The sequence below is a fragment of the Myotis davidii genome, unplaced genomic scaffold (assembly GCF_000327345.1).
Source record: "Myotis davidii unplaced genomic scaffold, ASM32734v1 scaffold866, whole genome shotgun sequence".
Classification (NCBI taxonomy): domain Eukaryota; kingdom Metazoa; phylum Chordata; class Mammalia; order Chiroptera; family Vespertilionidae; genus Myotis; species Myotis davidii.
This window is the reverse complement of record NW_006297145.1, coordinates 469,899-486,155: the sequence shown is the minus strand read 5'-3', so window position 1 is coordinate 486,155 and position 16,257 is coordinate 469,899. Positions and strand designations below refer to the sequence as shown.

The 16,257-nt window shown below is 49.2% G+C and overlaps 1 protein-coding gene across 1 annotated transcript in view; it reads left to right on the top strand.

Annotated features, from left to right (window-relative positions):
- The window catches only part of TNC (tenascin C), an 89,431-nt gene extending 74,014 nt beyond the window's left edge, over nucleotides 1–15,417 (top strand). The window contains exons 21-28 of the mRNA XM_015569899.1: nucleotides 604–747; nucleotides 1,485–1,615; nucleotides 5,472–5,604; nucleotides 7,191–7,342; nucleotides 8,322–8,418; nucleotides 9,265–9,426; nucleotides 11,871–12,034; nucleotides 13,409–15,417. Of these exons, the coding sequence (XP_015425385.1) occupies nucleotides 604–747; nucleotides 1,485–1,615; nucleotides 5,472–5,604; nucleotides 7,191–7,342; nucleotides 8,322–8,418; nucleotides 9,265–9,426; nucleotides 11,871–12,034; nucleotides 13,409–13,519 (1,094 nt within the window). The 3' untranslated portion in view covers nucleotides 13,520–15,417. The remainder of the gene's footprint in view (nucleotides 1–603; nucleotides 748–1,484; nucleotides 1,616–5,471; nucleotides 5,605–7,190; nucleotides 7,343–8,321; nucleotides 8,419–9,264; nucleotides 9,427–11,870; nucleotides 12,035–13,408) is intronic.
- The last annotated feature ends 840 nt before the right edge of the window (nucleotides 15,418–16,257 follow it).

The following is a 16,257-nucleotide window of genomic DNA, read 5'->3' as shown; positions in this document are numbered from 1 at the left end:
TGTCCAGGGCTTTCCCAGTTTTAACGCTAAAAGCCTCACAGCCTGGGGAACTCTTCAGTCCCTGGCTTGCCTGGGTTGTTGGTCCAGTGGGTGGAAATGAACACACACACCTGGGCCCTGGTGTTTGGTGTCCACGTCAGACCTGACGACGGGTCTCAGAAGCAGTAACCAGGCTCTGGCGTGCCTGCTTCCTGACTTTTGAGGTCTCCCAGCCTAATGATTTGACAACATTTGGCAAATTATAAAAGCACATGTAAGTAAGTAAAAGAGAGAGGGACAAGGCATGGGACAGATTAAATGTGGGTAGCCCCAGGCTCGGAGATATCACCTGCTCCTCTCCCCTGGCTGGTCCTTGTCCCAGCGACAGCAGCTGGAAAATTCTCCTGACCCTCAGTTCCCCTTCCTTCTGATTTGGTGCCTGGAAAAATTCAGTCTCCGTATCATAAATCTTTTGTATGTGAAGTGAGTGCTCAAGAGAAAGGGGCATGAGGCATGTCTGTGGGGTCACTGAAAGTGATAGAAGGTGTGTGCGTCATTGGCCGAGCCTGCTGATGGCTCCGACCAGAAGCAGTAACTGCCTGGGTTTGTGTATTTCATGTTCAGTGCCAGAGATCACACGGACAGTGTCTGGGAACACGGTGGAGTATGTGCTGACCAACCTGGAGCCTGCCACGGAGTACACGCTGAGGGTCTTTGCAGAGAAAGGGCCCCAGAAGAGCTCCACCATCAGCACCAAGTTCACAACAGGTAAAGAGACACCGAGAGCGGGAAGATGCCCAGCCATGGCCCCTCCGCAACAGCCACTCTCTCCAACTTCCTTCCTAAGACAGATCCTGGCAGTGGGATGCTCAGCGTGAGCCACATCCACCACTGCCAGTTCCACCAGGACCGGAAGCAGCACACCAGGTCCTTGTGAACCAAAATGACCTGCTCTCCCTAGGGACTAGGAAGCAATTTTAAAACCAGAGCTTTTAAGTGGAAAACCAGACCCCCAGTGGAAATCCAGTATTTAATTATCCATGTTCTAGGCAGGGAAATATTCTAAGAGAATGATTTTTCCAGGCAAGTTTTCCTAGATGGCCGTTGGGTTTCTATACGCAGATCCTTTTACACACTGTAGGGAGGAGGGCCTTGGAGGAGGCCTCCTCTCAGGGATGAGCACCATCAGCATCCATCCGTCCTCTTGTTTAGGAATAAGGGACATTAGTGAGTGTGTTCACAGCTCTCTCTCTCTCTCCCCATCCAACCAAGGCCATGCTGGGCTCAGGAAAACGTGGCCCCTGGGATGAGAGGAACCCCAGAAAATCTATGTCTTTGGAGATTATATGGCTCAACCTCTTCATGTACAGATGGGGAAGGTTCCACCCAAGGTCATCCAGGACAATGGTGGGGAGGGATGTGGCCCCAGGCCTCCTGATGCCCGGCCAGGGATTTTTGTCGTACATTGCTGACTTATTTGCTATGGATTGTCTTCTCTTCTCCAGACCTTGATTCTCCCAGAGACTTGACTGCTACTGAGGTCCAATCGGAAACTGCCCTCCTCACCTGGCGAGCCCCCCAGGCACCTGTCACCGGTTACTTATTGGTGTATGAATCCGTGGACGGTACAGTCAAGGTATGTTGAAGTATATAAATAAATCCCCATGGCTGGTTGAAACGTTTACATTATCCTCAAAGTAGGGAAGAATGATCTGGGTGTGCTTCTCTACCCAGTGCAACTGGGAAACTGAAAAAACACGAACAGGGCTGGATGCCAGACCTTCTGAATCACAGGCTCCAGCCTCTCATTTTTACCAGGCTCCAGAGTCAGTAGCCAGCCCAGGTCAAGAGCCATGCTCAGAAGACGAGGACATTTTAGGTGCTGGATTCTTGGTCCTTTATTATATGATTGAGCAAAAGCTAAAGGCTTCTTCTGTATTCTGGCCATATATACATCTATTGTCTCCCAGATGGCATCACTCCATGCTATGTTGAAATACACATCACCATGTTCTTAAGACATTAGCTGTTAATACTGTTTACAGAAATGGTTCATACTGTTTACTTTCTCTACCCACGAACTTTTTTCTTTTACTTTGTAATTTGAAATAACTTCACATCTTCCCACAAATGAGATTTTCCGAACTGAACTTGTTACTGAGTTTTTAATTTCGGTCATTGTTCTTTATATTCCCAGGATCTTATACTTATTCTCTGCACATTCATCCATTTCTAGTGTATTGTTTGTGTTCCCTGCATCGTCTTCTTTTTATCTAGGAAGATACATGTTACCGCGATTTTGTTCCACAACCTGTGTAGCTCTTCCGTTTCACTGCTGCTGGTTTGGTTGAGGTCTCCACTGTTCCTGTTGGAGACGTCCCGCAATGTCTGTCTGTCCTTTTGTGCTGGAGCCAAGAAGGAAGCCGATTGGGAGTTCCAATCGCACTATAGGCTTGTCAATGTTGGGGCTCACGGTAGAGTGATGGGGCAAGTGACCAGCAATATTTAGGGGGTCTCCCTAGTATCAGAGCTGTCAGCCTTTTCTCTTGAGCTACTCCAAGGATCCTCCAACTCCTCCAGGCCCGGCTGCCAGAAGCCTCGCTGGAGAAAGCGTGGCTCCCACTGTGCAGGCCTGGGTCTAGGGCAGTGATGGCGAACCTATGACATGTGTGTCAGAAGCGACACGTGAACTCATTTTTTTGGTTGATTTTTCTTTGTTAAAAGGCATTTAAATATATAAAATAAATATCAAAAATATAAATCTTTGTTTTACTATGGTTGCAAATATCAAAAAAATTCTATATGTGACATGGCACCAGAGTTAAGTTAGGGTTTTTCGAAATGCTGACACGCCGAGCTCAAAAGGTTCACATCACTGGTCTAGGGTGATGCTGTGGCCTCCTCTGCAACTGGCCCTGGGGGACTTGAATCCAGAGTCTCTGCCTGGCTCAGCCTTTCCAGGGACTAAACATCAGCCTTCCTTCTGGACGGGAAGAACAGTGTGCAGACTGTCAGAGCTGGAGATCTGTTTCTCATACAGTTTTAAACAAACTGTTATTCAGCCCTGCCCCACGCTGGCCTTCAGCGGCATCTTTGCTTTTGCATACATTCCATTCCTGAACTTGCTGGGCTCTGGGGCATTCATCATAGAGCCTCTGCCAGGCTCTGACCCGCTCTACCCCCAGCTCTCTCCATTCCGTCCCTCCATGTCATGGCACCACACGCTGTCTACCAAGATCCTGTTGACATCACATGCCTGTGGCCATCTCCTCAGCTATTCCCCTCACTTTGGGGGTTTATAGTTTATATCCATTTACCATCATTTTACTGGGCATCAGAAGCAAGTAGAGATAAACTGGTATGTCTACTCTTTCGTGCTTAACCAGAAGTAGACACGCATTTCTAGTTACTCTCATGGCCCTTCTCAGAGTCAGTATAACAACGCACTCGCTCCCTGTATGAACAGAGGCATGTCCTGCTCTCTCTGGGTGGCAGTGTCCACATCCATAAAATGAGAGCAATGGGCCCACGGTCTCTCAGGTCCCTTCCTGGTCAGGCATTCCAGGACTTGGTGTTTACCTGAAGTCCAAACCTCATTTCAGTGCATCCTAATTGCCTGGAAGATGATTTTGCACAGCAGCCTAGAGAGCTGATAGGTAACTGTATCCCCAAGTAATTCAATGAACCCAGCTTTGTACTTGATCCTTCCCCAAGGGCCAGACCTAGGGGCCACACAAAGGTCACTGGATCACTGGTATCAAAGCTTGAGCACTTACCTGGGTTGACTTTCCTGTATGTCCAATCCCCGCTTTATGCATTTCACTCAAGAAAAGCAGGCCTGGCCAGTGTTGCTCAGTGGTTGAGCACTGACCCATGCTCTAGGACAGTGATGGCGAACCTATAACACGCGTGTCAGAGACGACACACGAACTCATTTTTTGATTGATTTTTCTTTGTTAAATGGCATTTAAATATATAAATATTAAAAATATAAATCTTTGTCCTAAGACCATCGGAAAACACATATATAATTACATATTGTTTACAATAGCAAAATTACAGTTATGAACTAGCAACGAAAATAATTTTATGGTTGGGGGTCACCACAACATGAGGAACTGTATTAAAGGGTCGAGGCATTAGGAAGGTTGAGAACCACTGCTCTTGGAGGTCACTGTTTGATTTTGGGCACATGCCCAAGGTGCAGGCTTGGTCCCCAGTAGGGGACGTGCAGGAGGAAGCTAAATGATGCTCCTATCTTTCCCTCTCCATTCCCCTCTTAAATCAATAAAATGGGAGGGAGGGGAGGAAAGAGAGAGGGAGGCAGGACTCAAAGCATCCTGGTATAGGATGAAAGAGTCCTGGACAGGACCTTGGAAGACAAAAGGCAAGACCATTCTCTGCCACCAATAAATGCTGGAGTGAGAGCAAAACTCCACCCCCATTGGAAAAACCAGGATAACTTCACCTGCCCAGTTGTGAGGGTGAAGAGGACCTTCCAAGGGCCTCCACACTGACTCATTCCTGCCTAAACCCAGTCGGCTGTGTTTGCAGATTGTAGAGAGCACCACTGTGTTTGGTTAGCTAGGAATTTAGGTTGAATTCCAATCCCAGACACCAGCTAAAAGGTGATTTCACAGGCATTAGAAGCTGGAAAGAAGATTAGAAAAGAAAGAGCATTTCCTGCAAACTAAAGCTGATCCCTTCCTCTGGACAGCAGCACAGCCACCAGGCACAAGCCACAGGGCAGTCAGCGCAGGCCTTGCCACAACAGCACACGCTGCCTCCCCTGGACATCTCTGTTCTAGAAAAGGGGCATGTGGGTCAGCGCCAGGCGTCATCAGACCATGCCTACTGAGCCCTGTAACCATCTCCTGACTTAAGAGGTCACCTGGGGAGTTTCTTGAATATGCACCTGGCCAGGCCCACTTCTAGCCCGTATGATCCAGGCAGTATGGAGTGGAGCCCAGGTGTTGCATTATTTAAAAAATTCCCAGAGGGCTGTGAAAAAAAAAGCCATATTTAGGGACCACTGATATAACTGCCTCAAAATCTAAACCTTTTCTCCTTTGTGTAGCTCATGTGCACCAGATTAAATTGAGTTTGTGTCATTCACTTGTTCAAAACCCTTTGAGGAATCTCCACTTCTAATCCTGATTAACTTTAAATTCCAATAGCATGACTTTTAAGCCCTCTGCCCATCTCTCCTATCATCACTCCCCCACCAAATACCAAGTATGGTTGAGGTAGGTCATTGCCTTTTCATATTATTTTAATTAGCTCTGCCTCTTCTGGCCCCAGGACCTTTGCTCGTGCTGCATTCTCTCCATCTCTGACATCTTAGAAGGGAGCATGGAGCCTGGCACAGAGTGAGACTCAGTGGCTTCTTATTGATTAAAGAAATAAACGGACGGGTGAATGAATGAATACATCATCTGTGTCCTAAGGATTTATGTGGTCAAACGCTATTATGTTCTTTCTTCTGTCCTTAGGAAGTTATTGTGGGTCCAGACACCACCTCCTACAGCCTGGCAGAGCTGAGCCCATCCACTCACTACACAGCAAAGATCCAAGCACTGAACGGGCCCCTGAGGAGCAAGCTGGTCCAAACCATCTTCACCACAAGTAAGGGCCGCAGGGATCAAACCTGTGAGACTGAACCAGCCCTCCTCTCCTCTGACTGCTACATTAAATTCACCCATCAAACCTCTGACAAGGATCAGTTCCCTGCCACTCCCTGAAAGCCCGAGGAATGTGGGTGCAAGAGATGACAGGGCTCATGGTGAAAGGGAAGGAGGGTCAGTAGCGAGAACTACTAGATTCAGTCCTCATCTCCACCATTTGCTCTGTGTGACTCGGGAAATCACTGCCATTCTATGAGCCTCAATTTTTTCACCTATACAATGGGCTTGATAACCACCCCTTTTTCACATGAACTCTGTGAGAGTCCTTGTATTGTATTTTAACTCCTAACCCATTGTGTGGTCCCATTCTCAGGGCTCATTATACACTTAGGGCCCCTCTTTTTCTTCAGCTTTTTCTTCAACATTTGCAAAGCCTGTCCATATTCACTCATGCACACCCTCCCACCCAACTGGTTTGCCATCTCCAGTTTTTTGGTGGAGAAACAGAGGCTCCCAGAGGCTCCCTTGATTTCTCAAGGCTACACCATGACTCAGAGTCAGCTTTGGGCTCAATGTTCCAGGACCAGGGAACCGCCCCTGCACCCTGCCACTGCGTACCTTCTGCAGATGTTAGGCATGCAAGGTGTTCCATTGGTGAATAAGAGGAAGCAGCTGTTCCTGGGAAGGGAGGAGTCTGCCTTTGGGGAGCCCTGAACCTGGGTTGTGTGGAGCGGACCCCAGAGATGCCTCCTGCCCGCACTCTTCACTGTGGTTACTCTGCACACCTCTGCTGAGGGAGGGTCACAGGCAAACGCACCTCTTTGCCAGAACTTACACCAGGTGTTGGGAACACAAAAATATGAGTGTGCCCTAAATATGACTTCAGATGAGGGCTGTGAAATAGACAACAGCTAATGACGCAACTTCAGGTGAAGGTCAAGTACAGTGAGGAGTCAGATCAGAAAAAGGACAGCTGTGGCCATCAGTTCTCCTTGCCACCTGCTAAGCACAGGCCCAAGATTGTCTGTATCTATGATGGTTTTAAGTTTTTGCATCACATTACTGCACTTGGAAATTCCCCAAGCATTCTTGTTCTCCCCGACCCCACCTGTCTCAGATCCCTAGGCTGAGAGCAGTAAATCCCATCTCCAGTGTCCTAAGGCAAGAAAGTGAGGAATTCAGGACTGAACTCCTGAATTATCTGGTGACACTGAGATGCATCCGGCCTAACAGAGTGCCCTGATCCACAGTGAGCCACCCACTGGGTGCTGGGGACCTAGACAGCCTGGCCATTCCAGGTAGATTGAGGCCAACCTCACACACGGCCATCACAGTGGCTCAGCCCTCCTCCCACTGACATCATTGACAGCTTCCATCAATCTAAGGAACTGAGATGGACGTGTCCCTTAGATCCACAACTTCTAAGCCGCACTGCACCCACGCCGATAGGTTTTGTCCCCTCTTGCATCTGAGGGAACAGAGCCTCAGAAGAGGGTCAGTCATCCAGCCCCAAAGAGTAGAGCTGAAATCCGCGAGCTCCCACCCCAGTCTCCCTGCTCTGACACCACTCTTTCTTCTACCCCCCAGTTGGACTCCTGTACCCATTCCCCAGGGACTGCTCCCAGGCAATGCTGAACGGAGACACAACCTCTGGCCTCTACACTATTTACCTGAATGGCGATAAGGCCCAGGCTCTGGAAGTCTTCTGTGACATGACCTCTGATGGGGGCGGATGGATCGTGAGTATCACCGAAACCCCAGCACGGGGGCTGGGGCAGAGGGCATGGGGGGTGGGGGGGATGCAGGAGGCTGGAGGCCCTGCCCCTGCACTCTGACCCCAAGGTGCATGAGGTTTGTAAGATAGTGCCTGCCACAAGCAGACACTCAAAGATTATCTCTTAAACAAAAGAATGGGGACAAAAAGAGGAAAATATTTTTCTTGTAATTTATGTCTTCTGATCCTTAGCTCTGTGATACACAAAAGTGACAGTGGTCATAAACCCATTGTGTATATTAATTACCATTTGCTCTCTACCAGGCATTGTGCTAAGAATTTTATATGAATTATGTTAATTGCATTACCATATGAGCAGAGTAGTATTTTTTAAATTGACACACTATTTTTTTAGAGCAGTTTTACGTTTACAACAAAACTGAGCATATGGCCCTAGCCGGTTTGGCTCAGTGGACAGAGCATCAGCATGTGAATGGAAGAGTTCCGGGTTCGTTTCCAGTCAAGGGCATGTACCTTGGTTGCAGGCTCCTCCCTGGCCCTGGCCCTAGTCAGGGCATGAGCAGGAGGCAACCAATCGATGTGTTTCTCTCTCTCCCTCTCTCTTCCACTCTATAAGTCAATGGGGAAAAAATATCTTAGGATGGAGAATAAAAAATAATAATAAATGATAAAATGCAACACTATTTTTTTAAAAAATTGAGCATGTGGTACAGTGAGTGCCCCCAGGCCCTGGTCCCCTGGTCTCCCGCCATCAGCATCCCGCCCCGGGTGTGCATTAGTTACAAGTGACCCTACTCTGACAGAGCATCATCCTGGGGCAGTGGGTAGTATTTTTAGTCCCTACACTTCAGGTAAGAACACCGAGGCTCAGAGAAGGGAGGTGAGCTGCCCACGTTACCTGGCAGATTAGTGAGGACAGAGCTGGTGCCTTCTCTTTCCTCCAGTAGCTTGAGTGCACCCGGCCTCACTGGTTGTGTTCACAGGTGTTCCTGAGGCGCAAAAACGGACGCGAGGACTTCTATCGCAACTGGAAAGCCTATGCCGCTGGGTTTGGGGACCGCAGAGAAGAGTTCTGGCTCGGTGAGGCCACCCTGCGTGCTTATGTCCCAAACGTCCATTTCTGCCCCCTCGTCACTTGTCCCAACCCACAGCGACCTCTGGGAGAGAAATGGATGAGGGGGAAACAGCTCTGGTAGTACACACTGAATTTCAACTCAGTGGAAAATACTTTAAATTCTCTGGGTCATTAAAAATAAAACTCTGGTCAAGAGAGAGCCAACAATCAGGCCTTAGGATGAGCCTCGCCTTTAGTCATTCACTGGCCACTTAAGAATTGTCCTCCTGAACCGTTAACTGCTTCTGTCCTGGGCTCCTGGTGATGAGATGGAGTCTTATAGCCATAACCTCTGAGCACCCCTGCAAGGTACAAAGTTCCTGTCTTGCACATAGGAAACCAGAGTCTTGGAGGAGAAGCTAGCCAATACTGTGATCATCCGAGCTACAATGTGAAATGTCCTGAGGCAGCACTACAATGCCCTCCTCCATCCATCCACACGCTGACACCTTCCCATAACCTCCCTGCAAAGGGACTGTCTGGCGGGGAATGTCTATCCAGCTATCATCCCCTCCCTTTCACTTGTACAGAGCTTTAGAGTTTACCAGGGGCTTTCTCCACCTCACCTCCTCTGATCTTCACAACACTAGGGGTTGGCAGGGCAAAGCTCTCAACCCGAGTTAGCCTGAGGCTTAGAAACATCATCTGTTTTGCCTGGTGTTGCCCCAGCAAGGAGCAGACCAAGCTGCAAGCCCGGGTCTCAGACTCGACCCTCCTTAACACACATCAGCCGCTGCCCTGATGCGGGTGGAGTAGAAACAATAGCCTCTGTTGCTGGTGCTTCTGCATCATCCCTTGCCTGTTGTCCACAGGGCTGGACAACCTGAACAAAATCACGTCTCAAGGGCAGTATGAGTTGCGGGTGGACCTGCGGGACCACGGGAAGACAGCCTATGCCGTCTATGACAAGTTCAGCGTGGGAGACGCCAAGACTCGCTACAAGCTGAAGGTGGAGGGGTACAGCGGGACAGCAGGTACGGACGGCCATTCAGAGTGCAAGGAACCACAGGACCTTCCTGTGTTCTCAGCTGATTCCTCCCTGCATCATCCCTCCCTTCATTCATCCATCCATTTATTGGGTCATCCATTTATTGAGTATTTGAATCCCTACTGGGTGCTAATCCGGAAGAGCTACTATTGGACTGAGCTGGGAAGGTATTTTGGTCACCGAAACAGAGAAGGTTGAGAAGCAGGACATTCAGGGTCTATCTGGAGATGCCATCACTTAGAAATGTTTAGATTTTAGCATAGACTGACAGAAAAAGTCTCTCAGGGGCCTTCACACTTGTGTAACCCAGTGCTTCTCAATCTATTATGTACATACTAGAGGCCCGGTGCACGAAATTCGTGCAATTGTGGGGGGGGAGGCCTCAGCCCAGCCTGTGCCCTCTGGCAGTCTGGGACCCCTTGGGGGATGTCTGACTGCCAGGGAGGTAGAAGAGGCTCCTGCCACCGCCACTATGCTCACCAGCCGTGGGCCCAGCTTCTGGCTGAGTGGCACTCCCCCTGTGGGAGTGCAAATGACCACCCGGGGAAGCTCCTGTGTTGAGCGTTTGCCCCCTGGTGGTCAGTATACATCATAGAGACCAGTCGATCTGCTGTTTGATTTGCATATTAGCCTTTTAGTATATAGGATGAGCCCTCAAGGAATGCCAGGTGCTGACACAGCCACTGAGATTCAGTGTTTCTTACAAGCTCCCTGGTGATGCCGCAGTGGGTGGTGTTGCACTCTGAGTAGCAAACAATTCAGTCCATCACCAACTGCTCAGAGTCTCTTGGAAGACATCCGTGCCACATGGCCAACCAGCCTCAGCCTGAACACCCCAGGGCAGAAGACTTCTGCAGCACTGTTTTTGTTCTTTGGTCCCCAACCTAGTGCAAATTTCTTGACTTGACACGGCCTCTGTGTGGTGTCTGGCGCCACATTAGAGGAGAAATAAACAAGGACACAACATGCATTCAGGGCTCCTGGGTCGCATCTTTTGGTGCAGATATTCCCACACATTACCCTCACTCAGTTCTCACAGAAGCCATGCCAGGAAGGCACAGAGGAGGAAAACGAGGCTCAGAAAAGTTCGGCGATTTGCCCAAGTGACACAGCTTGTAGAGAGCAGGCCCAGGTATAAGCCGGGCTGCAGAAGGTGCTCTTGGGAACAAGAGGGATCAGGTCTGAGAGTGTGCCCAGCCTGTGCCACCCTGCCCACTTTGGGTGGCTCTCGGTGATGTGCCTGAAAACAGAAGAGATGCTGTGGTATATTTACAGCTTCTCTGAGCCCTGAAAGAAAACATCTATGATTTTTTAAAAAAAAAAAAAAACTCCAGATAAAAGTTTGCTGAAAGCCAGGCTCAGTGGAAGAAGAGACAAAGCTCTTTAGAGAAGAGAGAGGCCCCTCAAAGAAGCCTGACATTTTATTACCTGGCCATAAATACCTTTGGTGGAGATGGCTTCCAGCAAGAGGGATACAGTTACATGGCAAACAAAGACAAGCTGACTGAGCAGCGGGAGTGAGTGAGCCTCCGCCCCTCTCTGTAATTCCAGCAGAGATGAGCTGGGATGCATCCCTGACAGGAGACACCTCGTTTATCAGTGTCCACCTGCCACGCTCATGCTCTCAGCAGCTTAGACAGGCACCTGCTGCCTCTGACAACCTGCTCCTAAAGGCCAGGGTAGGTGCCAGGGCATCCTGATGCTTTGATGCACTGCGCTGGCCCGGTGGGGAGTGAGGGTGCACAGAAAGAACGGCACTGAAATCTTCCCAAAACTCCATGTGTTCATTTATAAACTAGATTCCCCAAAAGCACTCCGAGTGGGCTTTTTGTCCACAAGAGTCAGGGAACGCTGGTCCCATAAACACTTAGAAATCTGATAGCTGAAGGGTTTGCTTCCAAGTATGGTTCTAAAGATTTGTATTTAGGGGAAAGCATTCTTAAATGCAGATTTCTCGCATTTCTCAGTGAGTGCCTTTATGGAAAGGGAATGCATAACATCATAAAAATAGCACCAATCATAACTATTTGCTCAACTCTTTTTAGCAAACACCTTATATATGATCCCAGCAGCACTCTGAGGTGGATAGAATCAATGTGCTAGTCCCATTTTATAGCATAGAAAACTGAGGTGCAACAAGCAGCTTGACCTGTGCAAGGTCACAGCTAGGGAGTGAAAGAGATGAGACTTGAAGCTGGACCACAAAGTCACCCGCAGCCCTCTTTCTACCACATGCTGCTTCTGTCAGAAATGCATCTGTGGATGACACTCATATCCCATCTAGTCCCATGTGTGATCCTAAATCTGGCCTAGTGTTCAAGGCCGGCCCACCCAGGCCCGTTCCCATGTCACCTCCAGTTGTGTCCTTCACATCCCAGAGGAGACTCCAGCTGGGATCTCTCAGGTGCATTCTCTCTCTCTCTCTCCCAGGTGACTCGATGGCCTACCACAATGGCAGGTCCTTCTCCACCTTCGACAAGGACACAGACTCAGCCATCACCAACTGTGCTCTGTCCTACAAGGGGGCCTTCTGGTACAAGAACTGTCACCGTGTCAACCTGATGGGCAGATATGGGGACAATAACCACAGTCAGGTGAGCGGACCGAGAGGGCCCAGGACCAAGCTTGGAAGCCGGTTGGGGGTGAGACTAGGGTCAGCAACCTCAGTAGATGACATGTTTTTCCCAGCACAGCAGGGGGAACCTCAGTGGCATGCAGGTCAGGTGAGTCATAGAAATAGCCCTAGCTGGTTTGGCTCAGTGGATGGAGCATCAGCCTGCAGACTGAAAGGTCCCAGGTTCGATTCTGGTCAAGGGCATGTACCTGGGTTGCGGGCACATCCCCAGTGGGAGGTGTGCAGGAGGCAGCTGATGGATGTTTCTCTCTCTCTCATTGATGTTTCTAACTCTCTATCCCTCTCCCTTCCTCTCTGTAAAAAATCAATAAAATATATTTTAAAAAAAAAAGAAATAGCACACGAGGGAAACCACTGGTCAGGTGGATTCCAACAGAGAGCTTTCCTCGGACAAAATCTTCATCTGACCCCACAAGGAGAGCAGACAAAGGGGAGGCCCTGAGGTGAAGCGAGGTGAGCGCAGGTGTTCCTGCGTCTTACTACGTTGCCTCAGTTACACTTCCGCTCTGAGCGTTATTCACCACCTTGTCCCCTAACTTCAGTGCAATACATGGTCTTCCAGAAAATTAAGGCAGCTGTGTGCCAAAGGAAACTTCTTTTTCCATCCTTCCTCCCAGCTGTGGAAGGAGGAGAAGATGATATAAAAGGCCGTAAGGAGAGCAGGGTAGGCCCTAGCTCTGGCTCTGCTCCAGCCGCTGTGCTAGCTCCTTCACATTCTCCCATTCCATTCCAACCCCCAGTCAGATCCTTGGTAGGAATCCTGTGGATTAGAGACGCCCCCGCACGGAGCTACTCAATTCTGTCACCTCGAGTCCTGGCCTGAATTCTTTCGCACTTTTCCTCGTGATGGCAAGTGCCATCGGCCACCACTTAGTTACCAGATGGCAGAGCCAACCTCAGCTGGCTTGTGACTAGAGTAACACAGCTGAGTCGGATTCCACCAGCCCCTCTGGCACTTTTCACCGCAATGGTCAATAGACAGAGACAGCTGAACTACCCAGCAGTCACGCTGGAACAGAACTCACCCCATCAGCTAGAGCAGTGATGGCGAACCTATGACACGCGTGTCAGAGGTGACACGCAAACTCGCCTCCTGCACATCTCCTACTGGGGATGTGCCCGCAACCCAGGTACATGCCCTTGACTGGAATCGAACCTGGGGCCTTTCAGTCCGCAGGCCGACGCTCTATCCACTGAGCCAAACCGGTTTCGGCAAGTTAGGATTTTTTAAAATGCTGGCACGCCGAGCTCAAAAGGTTCGCCATCACTGAGCTAGAGAGCAATGGTCATTGCCTACTGGGAACCAACTGGGAGCTCTTCTCTTGTTCTATAGGGTGTTAACTGGTTCCACTGGAAGGGCCATGAACATTCCATCCAGTTTGCTGAGATGAAGGTGAGACCCAGCAACTTCCGAAACCTCGAAGGCAGGCGCAAGCGGGCGTGAACTGCAGGGACACCTGGCTGAGAGGTGTAGGGCCCAGAGGAAGAAGAGAATTTTACCAAAGCACAGTGCAACCCGTCCAACCATCAAGCCACACCTGGGCATCTGGCAGGAGTTCACGTGGACCATGGCGCCTCGGGCCAAAGGCAGGAGCACGGGCCTCCCCCTCTGCGATTCCTTCCTTCACACCAAAGACAACCTCTCCAACAGGTTTCTGTTGTGTTGTTCGAATCTGCAAAAGCCTTCCAGGGACAGCAGCCAATGGTCTTTCTTCTCGTGGGTGGCTGTGGGCAGGGGGTGGGGGTATCCGCTGTACAGTGGTAGTTTTAGAACCGGCTGTCTTTTACACAAAGCTGCATAATTAATGTTATTTTTGTTCCCAGTGATTCAGTGTGTGTTATTGGGAGCCATCCCCATTTTTTACATTTCATACAACAGAACCCAGAAAAGCAACCCTGTTTCAATGTTAAGAATATAATTAATATTATTAATATAATAATAAGAATGATGATGAAAACTAAGGATTTTTAAAGAGACTTTCCTTCCCGAAACACATGTGGACAGTACCTGATTGTATTTTTTTTTAATAAAAGCACAAGTACTTTTAAATTGGGCTGTTGTTTCACCTTCCATTGTTGAGCTTGAATTCCATCAAAGCCAAAGTATTTGAACACCAGGGGGTGCTGGAATAGGAAGGTGAGGAGGGTGCTGGTCATGTGGGAAAGAAGGGCCAGAAGGGAGGGAAACACTTTCCTGGACAAAGTTGAACAAGGTCGGAAAAGCTTACACGTTAGATTGAGCTTCTTGCTCAATATTTCCAAGACTAGTTGTTTATGGTTTAAAAGCTGTTTTGTACACCCATTTTCCTATGTGATCGCCTAACAATGTTATGACGTAGATGAGGCGAGAATTGTTATCATTCCCAGAGGCAGCACTGTCTGAGTGAGGGTGCTCACACATGTCTTCACATCAAAGCATTTCCATGAGAAATGAATGATATCACCCGCAGGAGGCCCTCAGCACGGTGCCCGGCACACAGAAGTGCTAATAGGCAGTAGTTATCCTACTATTACTTTACATAGGACGGGTTGGGGTTCCTACATGAGCGATGACTTGTGTGTGGCTACTTACCCAGTTAATAATAGAACCAGGATTTAAACTCTGGGCCCAATGTCCCTGCTCCCCCACCCCCACCCCTGATGAAACTGCCCCCTTCCCTGGGGAAAGATGTGCCATGAGGACAACGGACAGGTTGCAGAATGAGGATGGTCCATAGGATCCTTCATCAGGGTCCACAATCCCGAATCTCAGAACTGCAAAGAATACCTGTTAGGAATATCTCCTCCTTCTCCCCTACTCAAAGCCCCCCGAAAGGAAGAGAGAGCCCAGGGTCCCCCACTCCCCAGCCTCAGCCTGAAGACATCTGGTAATAGGGGAGCTCACTGCCCAGCATACCAGGCAGATCTGTTCACACCCAGTGACAATGAGTCAGACCACACTTGACACATTGCTCTTTTAGAACCAGGATGGGGAAAGCAATCCCCAGTTCATTCCCTGAGGCACTTTCAGCAAATTGACTTATTTAATGAAAACGTTGGGGCTGATAGGCCTCATTCAAATGGAATGTGATGGCTCAGAGAGAGGATCAGAGCATCAGACTCTGGCCAGGCGCTTTGCTGCACAGTTTATCGCGCTTTAATGAGCGCTGTCATGTCACAGACACAATTTGCTGCTCAGATCACAGACTTGTTGCCTGCAATTCAGCCATAGCAACACCTGCTTTGCTCCATACACCCAAACAAACGGTGCCCTGCAACCGCCAAGCCTTAGTGCAAGCCTTAACCCTCTGCAGGCTGCTGCCCGGAGGTCTCTAAGCACCAGCACCAGCCCCATCCCCTCCCCAAAAAGATAGATGGGGCTAAGCTGGTGCTCATGATTCTGCGAGGTTTAGAAGGTAACAGCCATAGGACTTGGGGTTCCAGAGAGCTTCTCCATATCCACACCCTGTTCCTGAGCTGCCCTCAATTCCGACAGGGCATCTTCCCTAGACGTGGTGCCATTTCGATAGGGCGAGCCTAATTAGATGTGCGGGAGCCAGAGTCAAGGCCCCACTAACTGCGGGAATGGGGGGCTGCAGGGCCCTGGAGCACTAGGTAGGGCATGGCTCCTCGGAAAGTGGGTGAGAGGAGAGGGGGCCTCAGAGGAGGCTCCGTGGTTAAAATGAAAACAATGGTAAGACTAAGACCAGGCTGTGGCTGGCTGCTGTTAACCAAAAGGGGCCACCTGCTAACCTGACTAACTCAGGGAAGGCCTGCATGGCGGCCTTGCAAACTCAAGAGACCTAGAGTAATAAAGGATGGTCTGAAATGAAAACTTTTTACATAAAAAAGCAGTTTATGGTGCATAGTCATGTCCTAGGCCAATATCTTACCTGACAAAGATCAAGTTTGATCTTAATGAGCCTAATGTCTTCTGCATTTATTATAAGGTACCTTCGGAATGTCAGGGTAACATGTGACTTCCCTTTATCCAGATCCCTCAGGGCACAATCAATGCACCAGGGTAGAAACCACAAATTCCCTCATTGTTATTTTATCATGTTAATTGTTGACTGTTAACACCTATGTATCCTGTGCCCACCTATGTAAAAGAAGCAAATGTCTATCATTTTACTTTTTAATCAATCCCAGGAGTTTCCCAGCTTTGCTATCTTCCACTTCCCTAATCTATCACCAATGGAT